This window comes from Pipistrellus hanaki (genome assembly GCF_964339955.1).
Source record: "Pipistrellus hanaki genome assembly, chromosome: 3".
Taxonomy (NCBI): Eukaryota; Metazoa; Chordata; class Mammalia; order Chiroptera; family Vespertilionidae; genus Pipistrellus; species Pipistrellus hanaki.
Window position 1 is genome coordinate 108,361,377 of NC_140505.1, and position 23,942 is coordinate 108,385,318.

General features: G+C 39.0%; 1 protein-coding gene across 1 annotated transcript in view; it reads left to right on the forward strand.

The window, feature by feature from the left end:
* NDUFA9 (NADH:ubiquinone oxidoreductase subunit A9) overlaps positions 1-17,125 on the forward strand; it is a 37,174-nt gene extending 20,049 nt beyond the window's left edge. The window contains exons 7-11 of the mRNA XM_084880346.1: positions 3,361-3,428; positions 6,396-6,472; positions 11,698-11,793; positions 14,009-14,075; positions 16,831-17,125. Coding sequence (XP_084736472.1) covers positions 3,361-3,428; positions 6,396-6,472; positions 11,698-11,793; positions 14,009-14,075; positions 16,831-17,001 — 479 coding nt within the window. The 3' untranslated portion in view covers positions 17,002-17,125. The remainder of the gene's footprint in view (positions 1-3,360; positions 3,429-6,395; positions 6,473-11,697; positions 11,794-14,008; positions 14,076-16,830) is intronic.
* Positions 17,126-23,942: the final 6,817 nt, after the last annotated feature.

The following is a 23,942-nucleotide window of genomic DNA, read 5'->3' on the forward strand; positions in this document are numbered from 1 at the left end:
GCTGATGGGCACTTAGGCTGTTTCCAAATCTTAGCTATGGTAAATTATTGCACTATGAACATAGATATGAGTGCCTATATCCTTTCTGATTGGTGTTTCTAGTTTCTTGGGATATATTCCTAGAAGTGGGATCACTGGGTCAAATGGGAGTTCCATTTTTAGTTTTTTGAGGAAACTCCATACTGTTCTCCACAATGGCTACACCAGTCTGCATTCCCACCAGCAGTGCAAAAGAATTCCTTTTTCTCCGCATCCTTGCCAGCACTTGTCATTTGTTGATTTGTTGATGATAGTCATTCTGACAGGTATGAGATGATACTGCATTGTTGTTTTGATTTGCAACTCTGGGATAATTAGTGACTTTGAGCATGTTTTCATATGTCTCTTGGCCTTTTGTCCTCCTTCGAAAAGTGTCTATTTAGGTCTTTTGCCCATTTTTTTGATTGGATTGTTTATCTTCCTTTTGTTAAGTTGTATGACTTGCCTGTAAATGTTGGAGATTAAACCCTTATCTGAAATAGCATTGGCAAATATGTTCTCCCATGCAGTGGGCTTTCTTGTTGTTTTGTTGATGGTTTCTTTTCCTGTGCAAAAGCTTTTTATTTTGATGTAGTCCCATTTGTTTATTTTCTCTTTAGTTTCCATTGCCCAAGGAGCAGTATCTAGGAAGGAGTTCCTTCGGTATATGTCTGAGATTTCACTGCCTGTGGATTCCTTTAGTATTTTCATGGTTTCCTGTCTTTATGTTTAAGTCCTGTATCCATTTTTAGTTTATTTTTGTGTATGGTGTAAGTTGGTGGTCTAGTTTTATTTTATTTTTTTTTGCATGTATCTGTCCAATTTTTTCAGCCCCATTTATTGAAGAGACTGTTTTAACTCCATTGTATGTTCATACCTCCTTTATCAAATAGTAATTGGGCATAGTGGTTTGGGTCTATTTCTGAGTTCTCTATTCTATTCCATTGATCTATATGTCTGTTCTTGTGCCAGTACCAGGCTGTTTTAAGAACAGTGGCTTGTAATATAGCTTGAAATGTGGTATTGAGATCCCACCTACTTTGTTCTTCTTTCTCAGGATTGCTGCCCGGTGTCTTTTTTATTCCAGATGAATTTTTGGAAAGTTCGTTGTAGGTCTGTGAAATATGCCATTTGTATTTTAATGGGGATTGCCTTGAATCTGTAGATTGTTTTGGGTGGTATGGACATTTTGATGATGTTGATTCTACCGATTCATGAACACGGTATGTTCTTCCATCTGTTTCTATCTTCCTCTATCTATTTTTTCAGTGTCCTGTAGTTTTTCGTATATAGGTCTTTTACCTCCTTAGTTAAGTTTATTCCTAGGTATCTTTAAGTTTATTCCTATGGTGCGATGGTAAATGGGATTGCTTTTTTAGTCTCTCTTTCTATAAGTTCACTATTGGTGTAAAGAAATGCCATAAATTTCTTGGCATTAGTTTTGTATCCTGCTACATTGCCAAATTCATTTATTAAGTTTAATAATTTTTTTGATGGAGTCTTTAGGGTTTTCTATGTACAGTATCATGTCATCTGCAAATAAGGTCAGTTTTACTTCTTCTTTTCCAATTTAGATGCCTTTTATAAATTCTTTTTGTCTGATTGCAATGGCTAGTACTTCCAGTACTATGTTGAACAGGAGTGTTGAGAGTAGGCATTTGTATTGTTCCTAGGGGAAATGGTTTTAGTTTTTGTTCATTGAGTATGATGTTGGCTGTGGGTTTTTCATATATGGCTTTTGTTATGTTGAGGTATAATCCTTCTATTCCCACCTTGCTGAGAATTGTTATCAAGAAGGGGTGTTGGATTTTATCAAATGCTTTTTCTGTGTCAATTGAAATAATTATGTGATTTTTATCTTTATTTGTTTATGTGATGTATCACATTTATTGATTTGCGGATATTGTACCATCCTTGCATACCAGGATAAATTCTACTTGGTCATGGTGTATATGATCTTTTTGATATATTGCTGGATCCAATTTGCTAGAATTTTGTTGAGGATTTTGGCATCTTTGTTCATGAGGGATATTGGCCCATAATTCTCTTTCATTGTGTTGTTTTTATCTGACTTTGGTATTAGGGTGATGCTGGCTTCATAGAATGAACTTGGAAGTGTTCCTTCCTCTTGAATTTTTTGGAATAGTCTCAGGAGGATAGGTCTTAGTTCTTCCTTGAATGTTTGGTATAACTCCTAGGGCACTATGGATATTTTAATAGTATTGTTTTCCAATTCACAAACATGGGATGTCTTTTCATTTGTGTCTTTAAATATTTTTTGTAATATTTCATAGTTTTCATTGTGTAGGGCTTTAGCCAACATGGTTAAGTTTTTCCTATGTATTTTAATTATTTTTCTGATGCTCTTATAAATAATTTATACTTTAAATTTTTTTTTTAAAAGCTCTTTTTACCTGTACATTTAATCCATTTGGGTTTTGATTTGTTTTAGATTATGGTGAGATGTGAACCATTTCTTTTTTTCCACAAGTAGTATTGTCTCAGCACCATACATTAAATAATATTTCCATTTTCCATGTATTTGTGATACTGCATTTTTTATATACTAAATTCCTTTTTTTTTTTTTTTAACTTTACCTGAGGATATATTTTTATTGACTGTAGAGTTGGCGGAGGGAGGGAGAAACAGAGAGAGAGAGAGAGAGAGAGAGAGAGAGAGAGAGAGAGAGAGAGAGAGAGAGACACATCAGTGTGAGAAAGAAACAATAGGTTGTCTCCCGTATGCACCCTGAGTAGGGAATAAACCCACAACCTTTTTTGGTGGATGGGGATAATGGGCCAACCAACTGAGCCACCCATCCAGGGCCTAAATTCCCATTCTTAACAGCATCTTTTTCTGGGTTATGTACGTTATATCACTGATCTGTTGATAGTTATATCCTCCTTAAAATGGGCTGCAATTTTGTTTTCGAATCCAGTCTTAGGAGTGGTGATACATTTAGCAGTATAGAGTAGAAGACAAGTAGCCAAGCCATTTGACCTGTTTCCGTTTCTCTCAGTGTCCTTAAATCCAGGATGGGCAAAAGTAGGTTTACAGTTGTGAGTATGAAAAATAATATACTAACAAATAATACAAGGATAAACTCTGTGTTTCACCTACTCACAACTGTAATCCTACCTTTGCCTCACCCTGTATTTGGCCTTTTTACTTTCCATATCTATTGTCTGAAAAGAAAAGATCTGCTCATTCATTTCCTCAGATTCACCTACATTTATTTCAGTATTTCTATTATGCAAAATGATTATGCTAACCTGGAATACCTGGAGGTGATGAGTTTTTAACAGCTTAGGCGTTCTAAGAATAGTTCTTTCTTCTGCCAGATATGCGCTGTTTTGGTGGTGTACCTCTTGTGTCCTTGGGCAAGAAGACAGTGAAACAACCAGTATTTGTAAGTATTGTGGATGAAGGGTGATCAGTTTTCTGATTTTATCCTAATCCTAAAACTCTTGTCATTTTCTTATTTGTCAATTTGAATCAACTGGGTTGCCTTTCAGTTTACCCAAGAGTGACATGAATTCTCTATGTCTTATTCGTTCATTTAAGGAAAATGTATTGATCCCTTAATGTACTAGACACACTGTACATGTCATGGCAGATATAGATTAACTATATATACATTTGCTATCCTCAAGTTGTTCTCCATCAGAGGCATATTAGCAAAGCAATGATCATGCAGTGTGATCAATGCCATGACTGAGAGAGAGATTTATAGGGTTATGTGAGAGGGATACCTAATCTAGCTAGACTTGATGGTCAGGAACAACCTCCCAGAGGAAATGACATATCAGATGAGACCTTAAAAATGACTAACAGTAAATCAGATAAAGAGTTTTGGGAAGGGTATCCTATGCAGAGGGAACAGTATGTACAGGATCCCAGAGGTGAGAGAGCATGTTGGATTCCATATTATATTGAACTAGGGTTTCTCACTCAACTTTGGCACTATTGACATTTTTCGCCAGATAATCAGTTCTTTGTTGTAGGAGCTATTGTAGCTGTATTCCTGGCTTCTGACCACCAGATGGCAGTAGCATCCCCTACCAACTCCCCAGTTGTTACAATTAAAACTGTCTCTAAGCATTTGCCAAATGTCTCTTGGGTGTCAAAGTCACCCCAGGTTGAAAACCATAGATTTGAAACTATATAAAATTAATTATTTTTGAAAGTCAAAGTGGTAGAATTATAGGCCAGCCCATGTGGTTTAGCCTAATAATTTGAGATAGTTTAGTAACAGAATTAGGAACTTGGAGTTGTGGTGGGCAAAGGCACATCAGGAAGGCATGACAGCCATCTATTGGGTCGGCAGCTAAGTAATTGCGGATTTTTTAAAGAAAATCAAAGACAATTTTTTCATGGAACTAAATAACTTTATTCTGTAATGTATTGCCCATTTTGATCAATGACCTTTTGCCATCTTTCAGGCAGCATCATAATCCCACGTTCAAAAAACTTCTGTTTTTTATTAGCAAAAAACTGAATCAGGTACGATTTGACATCATCATCATTATTGAAATTTTTACCATTCAAGGAGTTTTGTAAAGATCGAAACAAAAAGTAATCAGATGGTGCAAGGTCAGGACTATATGGTGGATGTGGCAAAACATCCCAACCAAGCTCCATTAATTTTTGCCGAGTGACCAAAGATGTGTGTGGCCTTGCATTGTCATGATGGAATACAACACCTTTTCGATTTGTCAATTCGGGCCGCTTTTCTTCAACTGCATTGTTTAATTTCGTTAGTTGTTCAATGTAGACATCAGAATTGATCGTTCGGTTGGGTGGTAAGAGTTCAAAGTAGACAATTCCTTTGTAATCCCACCAAACTGATAACAAAACCTTCTTTTGATGAATATCAGCTTTTGATGTTGTTTGAGTTGGTTCACCTGGCCTGCTCCACGATCTTTTCTGCTTGATATTGTTGTAAACAACCCATTTTTCATCGCCAGTTATCAGTCGTTTTAAAAATGGATCATTTTCATTACGTTTCTTTAGCAAATCGCAGCTGCTAATGCGTTGCGTTAACTGTGATTCTTTCAGTTCGTGAGGAACCCATGTATCGAGTTTTTGAACATAGTCAAGTTGTTTTAAGTGATTTTCAATGCATGTATGTGATACATGAAGCTTCTCTGCAATCTCACGTGTTGTACTGTGACAGTCCGAATTGATTATTGCTTTGATTAGGGCGTCATCAACTTCAACTGGACGACCAGAGCGTCTTTCATCTTTGAGTGAAAAATCACCAGAACAAAATTTGGCAAACCAATTTTGACACTGCCGTTCTTTTAAGGCTTTGTCACCATAAACAGCACATAACTTTTTATGAGCTTGTGATGCGTTTTTCCCTTGCGGAAATAAAAAAGCAAAATATGACGAAAATGTTCCTTTTGATTTTCCATTTTTCAACGAACGCCAAACAAAAACTACAAAACAGATCAAAAAACTTTTTTTACTGATTAACAACTGAATAGCCAACTATCAAATACAAAATGTGTTTTACATTTGTACTACGTCTGCAAACCTAAAAATTCAACTGAAGCCATATATGTGTGAAATCCGCAATTACTTAGTTGCCGACCCAATATATATATATAAAAGTCTAAGTGATCAAACTATCCAATGACTGGTCAACTGGTTGCTATGATGCTCCCTGACAACTGGTCGCTATGATGCTCCATGACAGCCATCTATATATATATAAAAGTCTAAGTGATCAAACTATCCAATGACTGGTCAACTGGTCGCTATGATGCGCCCTGACAACCAGGGGGCAGAAAATCAAAGCAGGAGCTGCCTTCTGGTGGTCAGTGCGCTCCCACAGTAGGAGTGCTGCTTAACTGACCAACAGATGCCAGGCACTGGGCTCACAATTGGCAAGCGCAGCTGCAGTGGCATGAGCCTCTCCCACCTCCATGAGAGCACTACTGAGTGGTGGCAGGCACAGTGGGGCTAGGATGAGCAGGATGTCAGACTGATTGCCGATTTTGGCCCAATCCCCACAGGCCTGGATGAGGGACCCTACTAGAGCACAAATCCGTGCACTGGGCCTCTAGTATGAAGATAAATATCTTTGACTAGAAAAAGTATTTTAAAACTTCCAATGTAGAGATGGTTTGAGCTCTTAAGAAGTCTGTTCTACAATAAGTTTCTGAAAATGGACAAGCCATTATTTTAATTTTTTCATGGGTTTGTCTTTGTGTGTGTGATTGATGTGGCCTTCTTTCCTTCGTCCCTCTTTCCATCCCTCCTTTTCTCCTTTCCTATCTCCCTTCTTTTTCTTTTCTCTCTCTTTAATCTCTGTATTTTCTTCCCTCTCTTTGTAAACAATCACCTAAACATGTGTTACAATTTCTTATAGGTTGTAGATGTGTCCAAAGGAATTGTGAATGCAGTTAAGGAGCCAGATGCCAAAGGGAAAACTTTTGCCTTTGTTGGGTAGGTGGTTAGAGTTTGACTTTAAAATTGTGTTACCTGTTAAAATGAAGTACCAATTGATTTACAGCAACAATAATTTCTAAACATGTCACTCACTAACAGATTTATTCATTGCATTTTTATAATTTCTTTCTTCTATGTATTTATTCCAGAAACCTACTACCTTAGTCCTGAGACCAGTGTGTCTCAAAGAGTTGTCCAAAGGCCATCATTATCAGAATCTTCTGAATGCTTATATTAAATCAGAATATGAAGGAACCTGGGAATCTGCTTTATAATAAGTGATTTTTCTGTCACCAAAGGCTGAGAACCACCCTAGAGAATTATATATACATAGTCCCATGACCACCACAGACGGTTTTGTATCACTTCAGTTTTTAATATATAAAAGGATATTACTATAAATGCTAAAACACAGAATACTTTTAGGGGATAAGTACAGTTACAAAATCAAATTAATTTTGCTAGAGTATCTTAATGCCCCCAAAGGTAGAAAATGGCTAGCTAAGGATACAGTTGCTAACGCTGTGCAAGACTGATCTTTTGTTATATGCTCTCTTTGTTGAAGTTTGTTCTCCAGAAAAATGAGACACAGTTAAATTGACTTTCCTGAAATTGTTAAATTATGACATAGATAAGTTTAGAACCTTTATACTGAATTGACTAAGACTAAAAACTAAGACTTAATCTGTCAAGTTCAAAAGTATCAGATCCATCTAATAATTGGCTCAGAACCCCATCGTTCTGTGAAGGAAACTAGTGGTGCCTGATGTTTTGTGACGTGTGGAGATCTGATTCAACAATGAAGGGATAGCCTAATTCCTAAGAAATATTTGATTCTACAAAAAAGACACTTTTCTCTCTCAACCAGATGCATAGTATTTATTTTCAGGATAATAAATTCATACATTTTTAGGTTTCCTTATTATTATAAGTTTAGTTAAAAAAAAATTTTTGGTGCCTAAAAAGACAGTGTGTTTCCATGTCAACCAGCTGCTGCAAGATGTATGTCTCTCTTTGAGTTCCCAGTTTGGTACATTAGCATGCAGATATATGACCTAGAAAAATCACTTACAAAATGTGTTTAGCACAGGTTTTGTAAAACACAAGATTCAAACACCTCACAATTTAGTTAAGAGGTACTTAGAACAGGATGCTAAGGAACAGATGAACAGAAATGGCTTTACAAACTTTGTTTGCTTCCTGCTCAGTGGGGATGGCTCTGGGATAAATTAGCCATTTTCTTTGGCTTTGCCCAGGCACTTAAGTCTCTTTGCTAGGCTATGGTAAGTCATACTTGTTTGGCACAGTGATGGGTCAAGTAATGCTAGACTTGGCAGTGTAGGTATTTTCCCTTATGAAATTATAAAAATACATCTATATTTCTCTTTTGCCTCTTCAGTTCCAGGGGAAAAGTTTCCTTGTTTTCTTGACACTTTGAGATTAAGGCAGAAGCATAAGACCTGAATTTTGCTTCTAGTTTTTTTCATAGTTACTAATTATATGATATTGGCCCATTCTGCTTATTGTTCATTTAATAACTACCTATGGTCTCACACACACACTCCTGTGAGAACTAATAAGTTCAGCAAGATCTTAAGGTTCAAGATCAGCAAGTAAAAAATAATTTTCCTGTTAGCATCTGAACAATCTAAAACAAAATTAAGAAAATAGTTTTATTCAAAATAGCATAAAAAAGAATAAAATACTTAAGTGTAAATTTAACAAGAGAAGTAGAGACCTATACACTGAAAATTACAAAACATTGCTAAGGGAAATTAAGGAAGACCTAAATAAATGGAAAGACATCTCATGTTCATGGATTAGAATAGTTAATATTGTTAAAATGGCAATTTCCTTAAAACTAATCTATATTTTCAACTTAATCCTATCAGAATTCCAGCAGACTTTTTTTTTTGCAGATATTGACAAATTGATTATAAATCTACATGGAAATGCAAAAGAAGCACAGTAGCTGAAACCATATTGACAAAGAATTGTAAGGTTGTAGCAGTTAAGCTTCTTAATTTCAAAACTTACTATAAAGCTGTAATTATCAAGTGTGGTACTGCCATAAAAATAGACATATAGGTCAGTGAAACAGACTTGATAGTCCAGAAATAAACCTTATTGATGGTGTCTTTTTGACAAAGTTGCCATAACAATTCAAAGAGGAAAAGATGATCTTTTTAACAAATGGTACGGGTATATCCAAATGCAAAAAGATGAACATTGACCCTTACCTCACACCATACATGAAAAAATCAACTCAAAATATATCAGAGACCTAAATATAAGTGTTGAAACTTTTGGAAGATTAATAAAAAATCTTCTAGACCTTGGGTTAGGCAAAGAGCTTTTTATATATGACAAAAGCATACACCATAAAAGAAAAAATGGATAAATTAGACTTGATCAAAATTAAAAACATTTGTATTCCAAAGACACTGTTAAGAAAATGATAAACAGACAAGTGAGGAGATCATCACTGAAAGGATGGGGTGGATCAGAGAGGTGTATGGAAAGTCTGACACAGAAGAGATGGAAATACTACTTAGGAGAACAGAAAAAGGGCACTCCTAGGAGAGAATAGGATTGCAAAGCAGAAGAACTAAGTCTTCCATTTTCAAGGTAGTGATCAAAAATCAAAGGTGAAGTCCATTCACCCAGTTGTACTTTCTCTACAACTCTGTCTTGCTGGTGGTTTAGGCGCTGAGAAGGTGAATATTTGGGTTAACCAGAGTATGGGTTTTGCTACATTGGTACAGTGGAGAGGAGGCTGGAGGACAAGATTTTGCTGAGGATATTTGAAAAGGAATGACCATGAAATCTAAGCTGGGAGGGACACAGGCTACAGTGTACCTTTGTCTGTGAGCAGGGGCATTTAAACCAGTCTTCAAATCACTGTTAATGGAACACATAGTGCTTTAGAAGAGCTGAAAAGGAAGGATATTACGTATTAGTTTGCCCATGGGTCCAGCATTGCTTGGCATCAAAAAGATTACAGGTTGTTCTTTGGCACAGCATATATTATATGCCCTGCAGTGATCTTCACATCCTTCTGTATTAGAAAAAAGCTATTTAAGGGCTTTGTCTCCTAGCTGACATTTTCTGACTTTTTATTTGTTTTGCTTTTGGGTGAAAATATCAGAATGATGAGGTTCTTACTAATAAATTCCTTTCATTTCACTGAGTTAACACAGGCTTTCTTATGCAAAAGGGATTAGGAAAGTGGGTGAAGAGATATTAAAATGTATTAGACGCAATTACTAAAGCGAGGTTTTACTGGTTCAGAACTATTCAGATTAGGAGAATGGAATATAAAGTTCAGAAACAGTCTTAAGTATATGTAAGAATATGGTATGTGATAAAGACAACATTTAAAAATATGGGGGAAGGTTAGATAATTCAGTAAATGGTTATATCTTTACCTTATAATAATACAAAAACATATTGCTAAAGATACTGATGTTATGGATTTAAAAATAACTTATTGGTACAAGTATTAGTAAAGATATATGGAAAGTTATGTCACTGATGACTGGAGAAGGATTTTCTAAATATAAAGCCAAACCATAAAATAAAAGCAATCAGTAGTATTAAGTGAATGTTTAGACTTTTATATGCTACAAAACACTTAAACATTAAAATGTAAAGAATAAACAATAAAAGATATTTCCAACTTTATTATTAAAATATAAAGAACTTTTAACAGATCATTCTTGTAGATAGGGACCCCAGGAGGAAAAAAAGGAAGTGTAAAAGACCAAAAATATATAAAGAAAAAAATTAATCTTTGGTATTAAAATAATAATAATTAAAACTTTGAGGTACCTTTTTTTTTTACCTGTCAGATTGACAAAATTTTGTTTATTTTATTATTATTTTTAATATATTTTATTGATTTTTAAGTTGGTCCGAAGGTTGTGGGTTATTGTTAAGCTGATTAATATATTTTATTGATTTTTTTACAGAGAGGAAGGGAGAGAGATAGAGAGCTAGAAACGTCGATGAGAGAGAAACATCGACCAGCTGCCTCTTGCACACCCCCTACTGGAGATGTGCCCGCAACCAATGTACATGCCCTTGACCGGAATCAAATCTGTGACCTTTCAGTCCGCAGACCAACGCTCTACCACTGAGCCAAACCGGTTTTGGCAATTTTGTTTATTTTTATATGACTAAATTCATTTTTGGTGAGGAAGACTACTAGCATTTTATGTAAATATAACCTTTTCAGAAGGCAGTTGGGATATATTCAATAAAAGCCTTAAAAATCTCAAAGTAAACAATAAAGATTGATTTAAAAAAAAAATCTCAAAGTATACTTTTTACCTAGTTCTACTTCTAGAATGTATTATCCTATATAATAATCCTGTATAATAAAAGGCTAATATGCAAATAGATCAAACAACAGAACAACTGATCGCTATGTCCTGCACTGACCACCAGGGGGCAGACACTCAATGCAGGAGCTGCCCCCTGATGGTCAGTGTGCTTCCACAGGAGGAGCACCGCTCAGCCAGAAGCTGGGCTCAAGGCTGACCAGCACAGCGGTGACGGCAGGAGCCTTTCCCACTTCCATGGCAATGCTAAGGATGTCCAACTGATGGCTTAAGCCCACTCTTTGGGCCTAAGCCATCAGTCAGACATCCCCTGAGGGCTCCCAGACTGCAAGAGGGTTCAGGCCCGGTTGAGGGACCCTATCCCCTGACTGCATGAATTTCATGCACCGGGCCTCTAGTAAACACATAATTATGGATGAGTATAGATATTTACTATAAGAATGTTTATTAAAGCATTATTTTATAAAAGAAAAATATTTTAATAGTTTAAACAGCCAAAAATTGGGAATTGGTAAAATAGTTATAATTACTATACATGCAGTATGTGCAAGTATTAAACATGCACTAGAATATTTAATGACATTGACAGATGATTGTGATTTAATGTTAAATGAAAAAGACTTTACAGAATAAGATGAACTGTAATCTTATATTTATAAAAACACCAATATATATGTAAGGAGATGAAAAGGATATATTTTAAATACAATATATTAATATTGTCTTTGGTGGGATTATGATGGTTTTCCTTTGTGCTAATCTATATTTATCATAGTGCATATGTGTTCATTTGCTATAGGAAAAATGTTATTTTGTTAAATTAAAAAGGTCAATTTGTGGGTGCAAATAGTTTGAATAATTGCATTTTGTTTTTCATAGGCCCAATCGATACTTACTTTTTGACCTGGTGCAGTATATCTATGCTATGGCTCACAGACCCTTTCTCCCATACCCTTTGCCACGTTTTGCCTATCAGTAAGTAAAGCACTTCTTTTTGTGCCTTCTAAAATAGAGCTAACTAGATACATTTGTTCATAATGCTCTCTCACTTAGGGTTATAGGGAGTATATCCTTTATAGTGAAGTCTCAGAATCTCTAACTACAATGTTGTCCTGATATCTTGATGTTAGTCTAAGGAAAGAACCAAAGACATCTAAGAAAGGGAAATGCAGATTAGTGTGGATAAGAAAAGGAAGTGTTGATGGGTTAAATCTGCAGTTCTTCAAATTCTCCAATTAAAAATCACTGAGTTTTAATGTGGAAAAGTATCTTGGCAGGTTGGATAAAGGAGAGATCAGATTTCTCTGTTTCATATCACTTACCCAGAATTGGCAAAGGGACTCCTCTTTATTAAACCATTCTGGTCATGCAGTTGGGGAAAGGAGCTAGGTTGGTTTAGACTTTGCCTATGGTTGCCTTGTCATATTTCCCTGCTTCTTGGTTCACTTCTTCCATTTATAGGTTTAGAAGCTCAGAATTATGTCACACACTTTCACATTCAGTTTGCCAGATTTTTTTTTATAAACAGCATGGCAGTTAATGCCTGCTGTGTCATAGGCAGTGCACTAGGCACTTGTGATATTACAGTAACATCTGATACCCCCCACTAGGTATCAGAACAGTAGTCAGTTAGAATGTAGTGTGATGATAATACCTATAGAGAGTGTTCTATTTTCAGGCTGTCTTTACTTCCTCCTCATTTAATACTTATAATGATTCTGAAGTAGGTAGGGAAGAGTGTATAGTGTTGAGTGAAAGAGGGAGGCTAGGACAGAGCTTGAGGAATACCTACATTTAAAGAACCAGCAGAATAACTTTGTCACAGAGGCTAAAAAAGTGTAATAAGAATGCTTAAGTGAAATATGTAGAGTTTGGAAGCCTAAATACCCAAAGAATAGTGATGTTTTGACTTTCTGTCTTTATTGAAAAAATTGAAATTTTTTTTCAATTATAGTTTACATGCAGTATTAGTTTTGGAAAAGGAGTGTTTTAAGGATAGAATGAATGCATGAATGAATGAATGAATGTTTTTTGTAGGGGAGCATTGGCCTGGCTGGTGTGGCCCGGTTAGTTGGGTGTTGTCCTCTGCACTGAAGGGTCATTGGTTTAATCCTCAGTCAGGGCACATGCCCTGATTGTGGGTTCCATCCCCATTTGGGGTGTGGCAGGAGGTAGCCAATCAATTGTTATGCTCTCACATTGATGTTTTTTTCTCTCCCCCTCCCCTTCCTATCTCTATAAAAATAAATTTAAAAATATATAATAATTTAAAAAAAACAAAAAAACGGGGGAGTATTGCTATTTGTTCACATCTCTATCTCTAACACCTAGACCCGTGCCTGGCACACAGTAGGTCTTGTTAATATTTGCACACTACTCAACTTGCCCTACATGCTAATGGAAGCATATTTGAATATCTGAGGCTTAAATTAGATTGAATTTCAGACTTGTGAATGTTGGATCATTTTGTTTGTTTTGTTGGTGATAGTAGCTTTTTTTTTTTTAATTTTTAAGATTAGTTGTCTCTTTGGTAGAGAATAAGGAGTTACAGGGTTACACTTCTGGGTTAACTTGAAAGAAAAGGTAACCTCACAGAGAGTTGTGCCAGGATGTTGGTTCTTTTCTTTCTTTTAATTTTTAAATTTTCGTTGATTTCAGAAAGGAAGGGAGAGGGAGGGAGATAGAAACAACAATAATGAGAGAGAATCATTGATCCGCTGCCTGCTGTATACCCTACACTAAAGATCGAGCCCACAACCTGGGCATATAACCTGACTAGGAGTTGAACGAAGAACCTTCTGGTTCATAAGTTGGTACTCAACAACTGAGCCATGCCAACTGGGTGATTTTTTTCCCTTTATTTTTTAAAAATATTTTATTGATTTTAGAGAGAAATCACGATAGAAACATTAGTGCTGAGAGAGAATCATTTATCGGCTACCTCCTGCACACACCCATACGGGGGATTGAGCCGGCAACCCCAGCTTGTGCCCTTGACCAGAATTGAACCCAGGACCTTTCAATTTGCAGGCCGACACTCTATCCACTGAGCCTAACCGGCTGGAGCTGGGAGGTTTTCTTTAAAGAAAAATGCCTCTAGAGCAGTCTCTTCCTGTGGTTCTTGTAAGATAGCTTAAATATTGGGCATAGAGACATTTACCCCATGTGCTGTGTTTATTCCTTTGTCTAGATTGATAGCACGAGTCTTTGAAATCAGTCCATTTGACCCCTGGACAACGAGGGATAAAGTGGAGCGGGTGAGTATAGTGTGTTGAACATCTGCATGGATAGATGCTGGGCAGAGAGCTGCATAGATGGGTAAGTTAGAAAAAGATGAGAGATTTATATGATTTGAAGAGGAACCCAATTATAGAAGCTGGCAGTGAGAAATGATTTTTGTTTGCTGGGGTTATTTTCATGCTCTTGTCTGTCTTTTACCTTCTTGGAAAGATCAGCCTTTACTTGTGCACTCAGACTCCCCCACTCTCTGCTTGCTCCAGGGTGTGGTTCCTCTGTTACTTTTTCTCTGATGCTGTTAGTTTTCCTTTCTCTGTTGGCTCATTTCCCTCAGCATACAAACATGCCATAAAAGCTCCACTCTTTTTTAAAAGACAAAACCCTCCCTTTCCACCCTGTTGGTTTGTGCCATTACATCAAAACGCAGAAGTGCTCACTGTGCCTGCTGTTGACGGTTTCTTACTTCATTTTTTCTTTAACACACTTCACTCAGGCTTTTATTCCCATTTTCCCCCTAAAATTGTTTTTTTTTCCAAGGGTGCCTGTGATCTTCTTTCTGCCAAATCCATAGTGAGTTTTTTGACATCATCTTGCTGCATCCATGAGGTGCTCTCTCCTTGCAACCCTGAATTTCCGTCTCTTTTCTGGCCAGTTCTACATTCTCTTGGATTTTCTCCTCTTGTTGGGCCATGCTTTTCGGTCTGCCTTCTTGGGTCATTCTCTTCCTGATCTCTAAATGTTCAGGGACTCAAGGGCTCTCTCCTCAGCCTTTTGCCATCTTTGCTTATCCTCTGTCTAAATGACCCTCACCTAGCTCCAGCTGCTGTCTGTAACTCATTACTGCAGTTCTATCTCCAGCCCTGAAAAGCTCCCCAACCCAGCAATGGGTGCTTACCAATTTAGATAATACTATAGTCATCTGAAATAGAACATGTCCAAAAATAGAATTGCAAACCTGCCTCTGTCATCACAATGAGCAATATCACTATTAGCTCTGTTTGTCAAGTCAAAAATGTAGGATTTTTCTTTCCCATCCAATCTAGATCTAAATCAGTGCTCTCTCATAGAACTTCTGCAGTGCTGGGAATGTTTTATGATCTACAGTGTCTATGATGTAACCACTAGCAATATGTCACTATTGAACACTTGACATGTGGCTTGTGTGACTTTGAATTTTATTTAATTTTAGTTAACTTAAATTTGATTAGTGGCTATCTTATCTGAAAGCACAGCTCTACACCATTAGCAAGTATGATTCTGGCAACCCTCAAATATGCGCCAGATCTTACAACTTCTCTTTCTATCATTTTATCCAGCTTGTTATGAAAATGTTTATAATAGTATTTAAATTTTTTAACTTATAGAAAGGTAAAGGAAATAATTGTATCTCCTCTACCCACTTTAATCCAAATGGATAGAGTTTTCTTTCTTACTGCCTTGAGTGGTCTCCTGCTGTGTCTCTGGTTCCTGTGCAGTGTGTTGGACTCCAGAGCTCTCTCTCTTCCCAGCCTGCTGTCTCCCATTCTAGTCTGACTCATTGATCATTCACCCACTGCCTATAAAAGTTTATAGGGAGGACACAAAATAAAATAAGAATAATATTTGAAGACCTATTGGCCTTTTATCAATAAGAAATAGCCAGGTTGTCCTTTGAATGTTACCTGAAAGCTAAAATATAGAGAAGATGAAAAAATAGTCCTTGGAGAAAAAATGTGAACGGACAGCCGATAGGGTAAAAAGCTAAGACCATTTCAAGGTGTCCTGTATATTCATAAAAAATTGGGCAAGAGAACTAATTATCAGAATGTACCTTGCACTATTGTGCCTCTCACATTTGTAAATGAAGAAGTATTATTACAGTAGGCTTAATGGGTTTTAGATTTGGTTTGGAGGTTGCTTTACAGCACTGGTAAAAGAATTGCAGGCTTGGTCAGGTGGGAGAATGAAGGATCTTTTTAAGTCTTATAGTTCATTTTCCTTCTTTACAAACAAGATGGGTTTGGATTTTTAGATCTGAGCATTAGTCAACCAGGTTAAATATAGTTGGAGTACAAAGGTTAATATATTATCTCTTTTTTATTTTTTTTAAAATATATTTTATTGATTTTTACAGAGAGGAAGGAAGAGGGATAGAGAGCTAAAAACGTCGATGAGAGAGAAACATCGACCAGCTGCCTCTTGCACACCCCCTACTGGGGATGTGCCCGCAGCCAAGGTACATGCCCGTGACCGCAATCGAAGCCGGAACCTTTCAGTTGGCAGGCCGATGCTCTATCCACTGAGCCAAACTGGTTTCGGCTATATTATCTCTTAATGAGCAAGCACAAATACTGGTTATTTCTGTAATTCAGCAGTTAAAACTGAAACAGAAAGCCTGTGCTCAGAGCATGGACACACAGGCTTTAAATCCTATATTTTACTTAAAACCTATAAAGCCACCTCTGACAAAATTGACAACCTATGACTCTCACTTTAGATTTATTTCTGTTTAAATCTGTAGAATGACTCCCTTAGAGCCTGTGTTCTGTGCTTGTGGATAGTGTTGGGGACCTTTGAGCTGCTATTTGGTGAACTTGCCCTTTTTTCCTTAAACCCTTTTCCTGTGGTCAACTTTTAGAGAGTGCCAGGAATCAAGCACTGCCACATATCCTCTGAAAACAGTGAAGTATCAGCATGAGTAATGGGTCTCAGCTGGAGGGTTGAGTGCTTGCTGGATAGCCTGTGGCGTTCTCAGACAGCAGTCAGTGTTCTCTGTGGTTCTTTGTTTGTTCAAAGGTTCACATCACCGACATGACATTGCCTCACTTGCCTGGCTTGGAAGACCTTGGTATTCAGGCCACTCCCCTGGAACTGAAGGCCATCGAGGTGCTGCGGCGTCATCGCACGTACCGCTGGCTGTCTTCTGAAATGGATGAGGTGAAGCCAGCCAAGACTGTCAACTTTTAATGGCCCCTGAGCTGCCCTGGGTTTTTGGCGTCATTTGGGTCACCTGGCTAGTGACCAGCCCACTTTCATCAGAGAATCCTGTAAACAGTGAATAAGATAACTCCTATTAAAACATCTGAGGCTATATTCTGCAACAGCTTTTTCTTTCTTGATTTATGAAATGAGAAATTTAGCCACTTAGTGTGTAAGCATAATTTTTGTTTAAAAATATATATTTAATAATGACATGTATCATTTATCCTCTGTAATGCTGAAGGATTTGAATTTGACTGTGTCAAGCTACTTCTATAACAAGGACCCCCTTTTAATGTCAAAACATTATGACAACCACAAGTGATAGGGGATTGTCTTTTACTATCCATTAATTGAGAAAATATATAATGTTACATAACTAATTTGAGATTATTTTTCAAATTTTATCTTAATGACATCTATATATATTTTAAAAATAGCACATATAAAACATTGTAGACAGATTTTCAAACTGTATGCAGTAATTCCATAGTCCTCTGCTCAGACCTAAACTATCTGAAGTCTGTCCTCCTGCTGTCAGGACAGCTAGATGATTTCAGATATATGGATATAGAAAGGTTCTCTCCATGTGAAGGAGGTGCCACAGTCTCTCTGCAGTGATGACTAATGCACGGGAATTTGGACTTTTGTGTAAGTTGATATTGCAGCCTAGATCCAGATGAACCGTTGGTTTTGTGACAGCAAATTCTTCAGTACAGTATAAATAAAAACTTTCATAATTTGGGGTAAAGCCAACACACCACCATCTTAGGTGACCCACTGCTAGGTGACCCAAGGTTAGGCACTGCTTTCCTCCACAATTCAGCCCTTTGATATGTAGGATGGTATGTTAGTGAAAAAAAATCCTGTTCAGTTATACAAACACCCATCTCATTTTTAGAATAAGGAATGTGGATGTTGAAGGTGAGTTTTCTTTATACTAATACACACACACACACACACAGACACACACACACCCACAACCCGAGTAGGTGTGCTGACCAGGGATTGAACCATGACCATCTGGTTTCATAGGTCCATGCTCAGCCACTGAGCAACACTGGCCAGGCTGAAGGTGAGTTTTCTGTCTTCCATTCTCTGCATGTTATAGAATCTGTAGTCCCAAAATGGGGGAAAAAAGTGTAATATTAAGTGTGGTCCGTGGACCAGCAAACATCAACATTGCCTGGGAGCTTGTTAGAAATACTGAGAACCAGGCCCTATCTACTTCAGACCTCTTGAATTAGTGTCTGCATTTTATTTTATTTTATTTCATTTTTATATTTTATTATTTTATTTTATTTTATTATTTATTTTATTTTATTATTTATTTTATTTTATTTTAATCCTCACCCAAGGATATGGTTGTTTGTTTGTTTGTTTGTTTTTAATGATTTGAGAGAGAGAGGCAGGGAGAGAGAGAAACATCAGTTGATTGCCTTCTGTTCATGCATGGAGATCAAACCAGCAACCCAGGTATATGTCTTGACTGGAAATCAGACCTGCATGGGACGATGTTTCAACCAGCTGGCCAGGCCGAGTGCATTTTGGATAGGTCCCTGGGAGATTTGTATGCACTTGGTGTGAAAAGCCCTGATATACAGAGATGCTGCATCAGAGTAGAGCGATTCCTGTTATTTATTCAGGTTGCTGAGCCCTATCACAGACCTACTGAATCAGAATCTCTAGAGAGAGGGACTAGGAACTTTGTTTTTATTTTCATGCACACTAATATTTGAGAATCAGTGTTCTAGGGAAAGGTGCCCAGCTTCAGCTTCACTTTTTTTCTTCAGTTAAATTTATCTCTTGTTATTGCCCCTGATGTTCCTGCTTGCCATAAGCTAGCCAGTAGGCACACAAATGAGTGAATTTGACTTGAAAATAATAATTCTGTAACGCACAGCATCTCACCATATCTACATATTCATGGTGTTTCCACATCAACTTATAACTCATGATGCTATATACTTGTTTTCCCTAAAACCAGGATAGTTTTTCTTTCTTGTCACATCCAGTGCCCCTGTTTATCTGGCCACTCAGTGTGTGTGTGTGTGTGTGTGTGTGTGTGTGTAGTGTAGAGGCCTGTTGCAGGAATTCATGCATGGGTGGGGTCCGGCCAGCCTGGCCAAGGGGAGGGGACATGGGCCGTTGGCCAGCCTGCCTGTTGGTTGAACTGATCGAGGGGACAATTTGCATGTTTGACTTTTATTATATGGCATATACTCTGAGTGGCCAGATTATTATGCATTCAGAGATTATAATAATTTGGCCACTCAGTGTATTTTGTAATGTATCCTTTATTATCCTGATATGAAAGGCATAGCTGCTATAACTTACCTAACATGAAATCAAAATATAGTCTATATAATAAAACTCTAATATGCAAATCAATTAAACAGCAGAACTATTGTACCAGTTGCTATGACATGCACTGACTGCCAGGGGGCAGATGCTCAATGCAGGAGCTGCCCCTGGTGGTCAGTGCACTCCCACAGGGAGAGTGCCACTTAGCCAGAAGCCAGATGCACAGCTGACTAGTGCAGAGGCAGTGGCAGGAGCCTCTCCCACCTCTGCTGCAGACAGGTGGTAAAGAACGAGGTGTCCTGGATGTGAAAGGGATGTCTGACTGTCTAAGCCGGCAGGTGGACATCCCTCAAGGAGTTCCGGACTGCAAAAGGATGCAGGCTGGGTTGAGGGACACCCACACACACACAGTGCATGAATTTCATGCACTGGGCCTCTAGTACATAATAAAAAACGGTACTTCAGTGTATTGGTGTGTGAGCACAACCACATGGAAGCCATAATAAAGTCAGCTGCTTGCATCCAGGTGGGCAGTGAAAATAGGCACAAATTACACTGGTCTCATAGGAGGAAGGAGTTATATTGGTCACTTAAATACTGTGAACACCATGGTAGCTTCTGAATTAGTAAACAGCTTTTTTATTGAAGTATAATTGACATAAAACAGTATATTAGTTTCATGTGTACAGCATAGTGATTCATTTGTATGCACTGCAATATAATCACTGCAGTAAGACAGTTACCATCTGTCACTATGCAACGTTAGTACAATATTATTGACTATTTTCCCATGTTGTATCTTACATCCCCATGACTTACTTATTTTATAACTAGAGGCCTGATGCACAAAATTTGTGCAAGCCCCGCAACCACAGCGGCTTCCTCAGCCCCTTCTGCCATGGTTACTCTGCCTTGGCCCCTTCCCACCACAGCAGCACTTCTAATTCGGCCCTGCCACCATTGCTTCATCCAGAAGGATGTCTGCTTGAATTAGCATATTACACTTTTGTTATATTACTAGAGGCTAGGAGGGAGGTGTCCCTCAGCTCCGCCTGCAACCTCTCCAATCTGGGACTCCTCGAGGGATGTTTAATTGCCCGTTGGGATTGTGTCTAAATGGGCAGTCGGACATCCCTCTCACAATCTAGGACTGCTTGCTCCCAACTGCTTGCCTGCCTGCCTTCCTGATTGCCCCTAATCGCTTCTGCCTGCCAGCCTGATCACCCCCTAGCCACTCCCATGCCAGCCTGATTAATGTCTAACTGCTCCCCTGCCAGCCTGTTTGCCCCCAACTTTCTTCCTCTGCCGGCCTAGTCACCCCTAACTGCCCTCCTTGCAGACCTGGTCCCTTTCAACTGCCCTCCCTTGAAGGCCTGGTGCCTCCCAACTGCCCACCCCTGCTGGCCATCTTGTGGTGGCCATCTTGTATCCACATGGGGGCAAGATCTTTGACCATATGGGGGCAGCCATCTTGTGTGTTGGAGAGATGGTAAATCTGCATATTACTCGTGTGAATCAGTGCATTTTATTTTTTTATAATAAGTCTTTATTGTTCAGATTATTACAGGTGTTCCTCCCCCTGCCCCCAATAGCTCCCCTCCACCTGATTCCCAACCCCATCCCATGCCCTTACCCCTGCCATTGTCTTCATCCATAGGTGTAAGATTTTTGTCCAATCTCTTCCCGCACTCCTCAGACCCCCCTTCCCCCTGAGAATTGTTAGTCCAATCCCTTTCTATGTCCCTGATTCTATTGTATTCACCAGTCCATTTTGTTTTTCAGATTTCTTATTCACTTGATTTTTAGATTCACTTGTTGGTAGGTATGTATTTGATGCCTTTTTGTTGTTCATAATTTTTTACCTTTACCTTTTTCTTCTTTTTCCTCTTCTTAAAGAATACCCTTCATCATTTCATGTAATCCTGGTTTGGTGTTGATAAACTCTTAACTTTTTCTTTTCTGTGAAGCTCTTTATCTGACCTTCAATTCTGAATGATAGCTTTGCTGGGTAGAGTAATCTTGGTTATAGGTTCTTGTTGTTCATCATTTTGAATATTTCTTGCCATTCCCATCTGGCCTGCATAGTTTCTGTTGAGAAATCAGCTGACAGTTGTATGGGTATTCCTTTGTAGATAACTAGCTGTTTTTCTCTTGCTGCTTGTAAGATTTTCTCTTTGTCTTTTGCTCTTTTCATTTTAATTATGATGTGTCTTGAAGTGGTCCTCTTTGGATTCCTCTTGTTTGGGGTTCTGTACACTTCCTGAATTTGTAGGTCTATTTCTTTCACCAGGTAGGGAAAGTTTTCTGTCATTATTTCTTCCAAAAGGCCTTCAATATCCTGCTTGCTCTCTTCTTCTGGCACCCCAAAAATCCGGATGTTGGTACGCTTTAAACCGTCCCGGAGGCTCTTTATACTATCCTCATACTTTTGGACTCTTCTTTCTTTTTTCCTCTCTGGTTTGGTGATTTTTTGCTTCCTTGTATTTCAAATATTTGGTTTGATTCTTGGGGCACGTTGATCTATAGTTGAGTTTCTGTATATTCTTTATTTCAGACTGTGTATGCTTAATTTCTGACTGGTCCTTTTCCATATTTTTGGTATTCTGACTAAGGTCTTTGAAGGTTTCACAAAGCTTCTTGGAGGTCTCATCATATTTCCCAAAAGTTTTTAGAAGATTCTTGAGTAACCTTATAAATGTGATTCTGAACTCTGTGTCGTCCAGTAGTTTACTTTCCTCAATCTCTCCCACTCGTGACATGCTTCTGTGTCTCCTCATTTTGGCTGCCTCCCTGTGTTGATGGAGTGGCTTTGTGTGGTTGGTGACCTATAGGGGCCAGTAGCTCAGCTTCCCCAACCACCTGAGGTGGTTGCTTTTGCTATATCCCTTTGTGGGATGAGTGCAAAGTCTTGGTGTAATTAAGCCTTGATTTCTGTTGGTACACGGGAGGAATTGACTCCACGCCAATTGTCTGTGAGGACCTGCTGTGTCTATAAAGGGAGAACTGCTGCACTGGAGACACACTTTGTTTCAGTGGGGCTTTGGTGCTCACTGAGACCGCCTCCTGAATGTGTGAGGGGTTAAAACAGAGCACTAGGAACACTGGCTTCTGGATCTCCAATGGGGTGCAGTTCAGCTACTGCACCCTTCAGGAGCAACAGCGTGAACCACAGTCCTCTCCTCCTTTGCTAGATTAAACTGCAACTGAGAGGGCCATTCGTATACAAAAGCCGCTGCTTGGAGCTTGGATGTGTTGTGAGGGGCGGAGTCTCAGGGCTTCACTAGGCTAGGGCGTGGCCAACAGCTATGGCTGCCTGTCAGCACCTCTCCCATCAGCCACCTCTCTGATCCGCCTCCTTGCGCCTCTACGTCTCCCCATGTCTTGCACCCCAGCACAGCAAATATTCTTGCCCAAAGCTCTGCAAGCCAGCCACCCTCACTTTCCAACCCAATGGCAGTCTATCCTCTCCCCAGAAACTGGATTTCAGAGAGATCGGGAGCTTGTCTCTCTTCGGTTGAAGAAAGCAACGCCCTCTGCCAGCCGGGATCCGCCGCCAGCCCATATCGCGTCCGCGCCCCCCTACCTCAGTTTTTCAGCGCTTGTACCATGGATTCTCCTCTTTCTCTTTCAGTCTAGTTATAGGGCTTCCTTTCAGCCAGATTTCCCTTGGGTTTAGGGTGATAGACGTTTTATTTTATAGTTGTATTTTTGAATTGTTGTGCATGGCAGCAGATTAGGTGTGTTTACCTATGCCGCCATCTTGGTTCTGCATATTACTCTTTTATTAGATAGGATAGAGGCCTGGTGCATGCGTGGGTTCAGCTGGTTTGCCCTGAAGGGTGTCCTGGGTCAAGGTGGCAGTTCCCTTGGGGTGTGGGGTGGCCTGGGTGAGGGGCCTGTGGTGGTTTGCAGGCTGACCACGCCCTCCGGCGACCCAAGCGTAGGCCCTGGTATCTGGAATTTATTTACCTTCTACAATTGAAACTTTGTAGCCTGGAGCAGAGCCAACCCTCCTGCTTGCTCCATGGCCGGCAGCCATTTCTTTAGGGACTTATGTATCTTCTATAATTGAAACTTTGTAGCCTGGATTGGAGGCCTGGGCCAGCCAGGGTGTACAGAAAGCTTTGCTTCCATTGCCAGGGGCTACCCTAGCCTCCCGCTCTTTCCAGATCCGTGGCTGCTGCCATTTCTGTTTGGATATGTTTACCTTTTATAATTGAAACTTTGTAGCCTTGAGTGGAGGCTTAGGCCAGTAAGGGTAGGAGGAAAGCTTGGCTTCCTCCATTGCTTTGGAAACCCAAGCCTCCCTCCTGCTATCTGTGGCTGTAGCCATCTTGGTTGGGTTAATTTGCATACTTGCTCTGATTGGCTAATGGTCGTGGCTGATGGGTGTGGCTTGTGGGTGTTAGCGGAGTGATGGTTAGTTTGCATATTACTCTTTTATTAGATAGGATTCACACACACACACACACACACACACACACACACACACACACACTAGAGACCTGGTGCATGAAACTCATGCATGGGGGGGAGGGGCAGTGTGTCCCTCAGCCCAGCCTGCACCCTCTCCAATCTGGTACCCTTTGAGGGATGTTTGACTGCCTGTTTAGGTCCCATCAGGA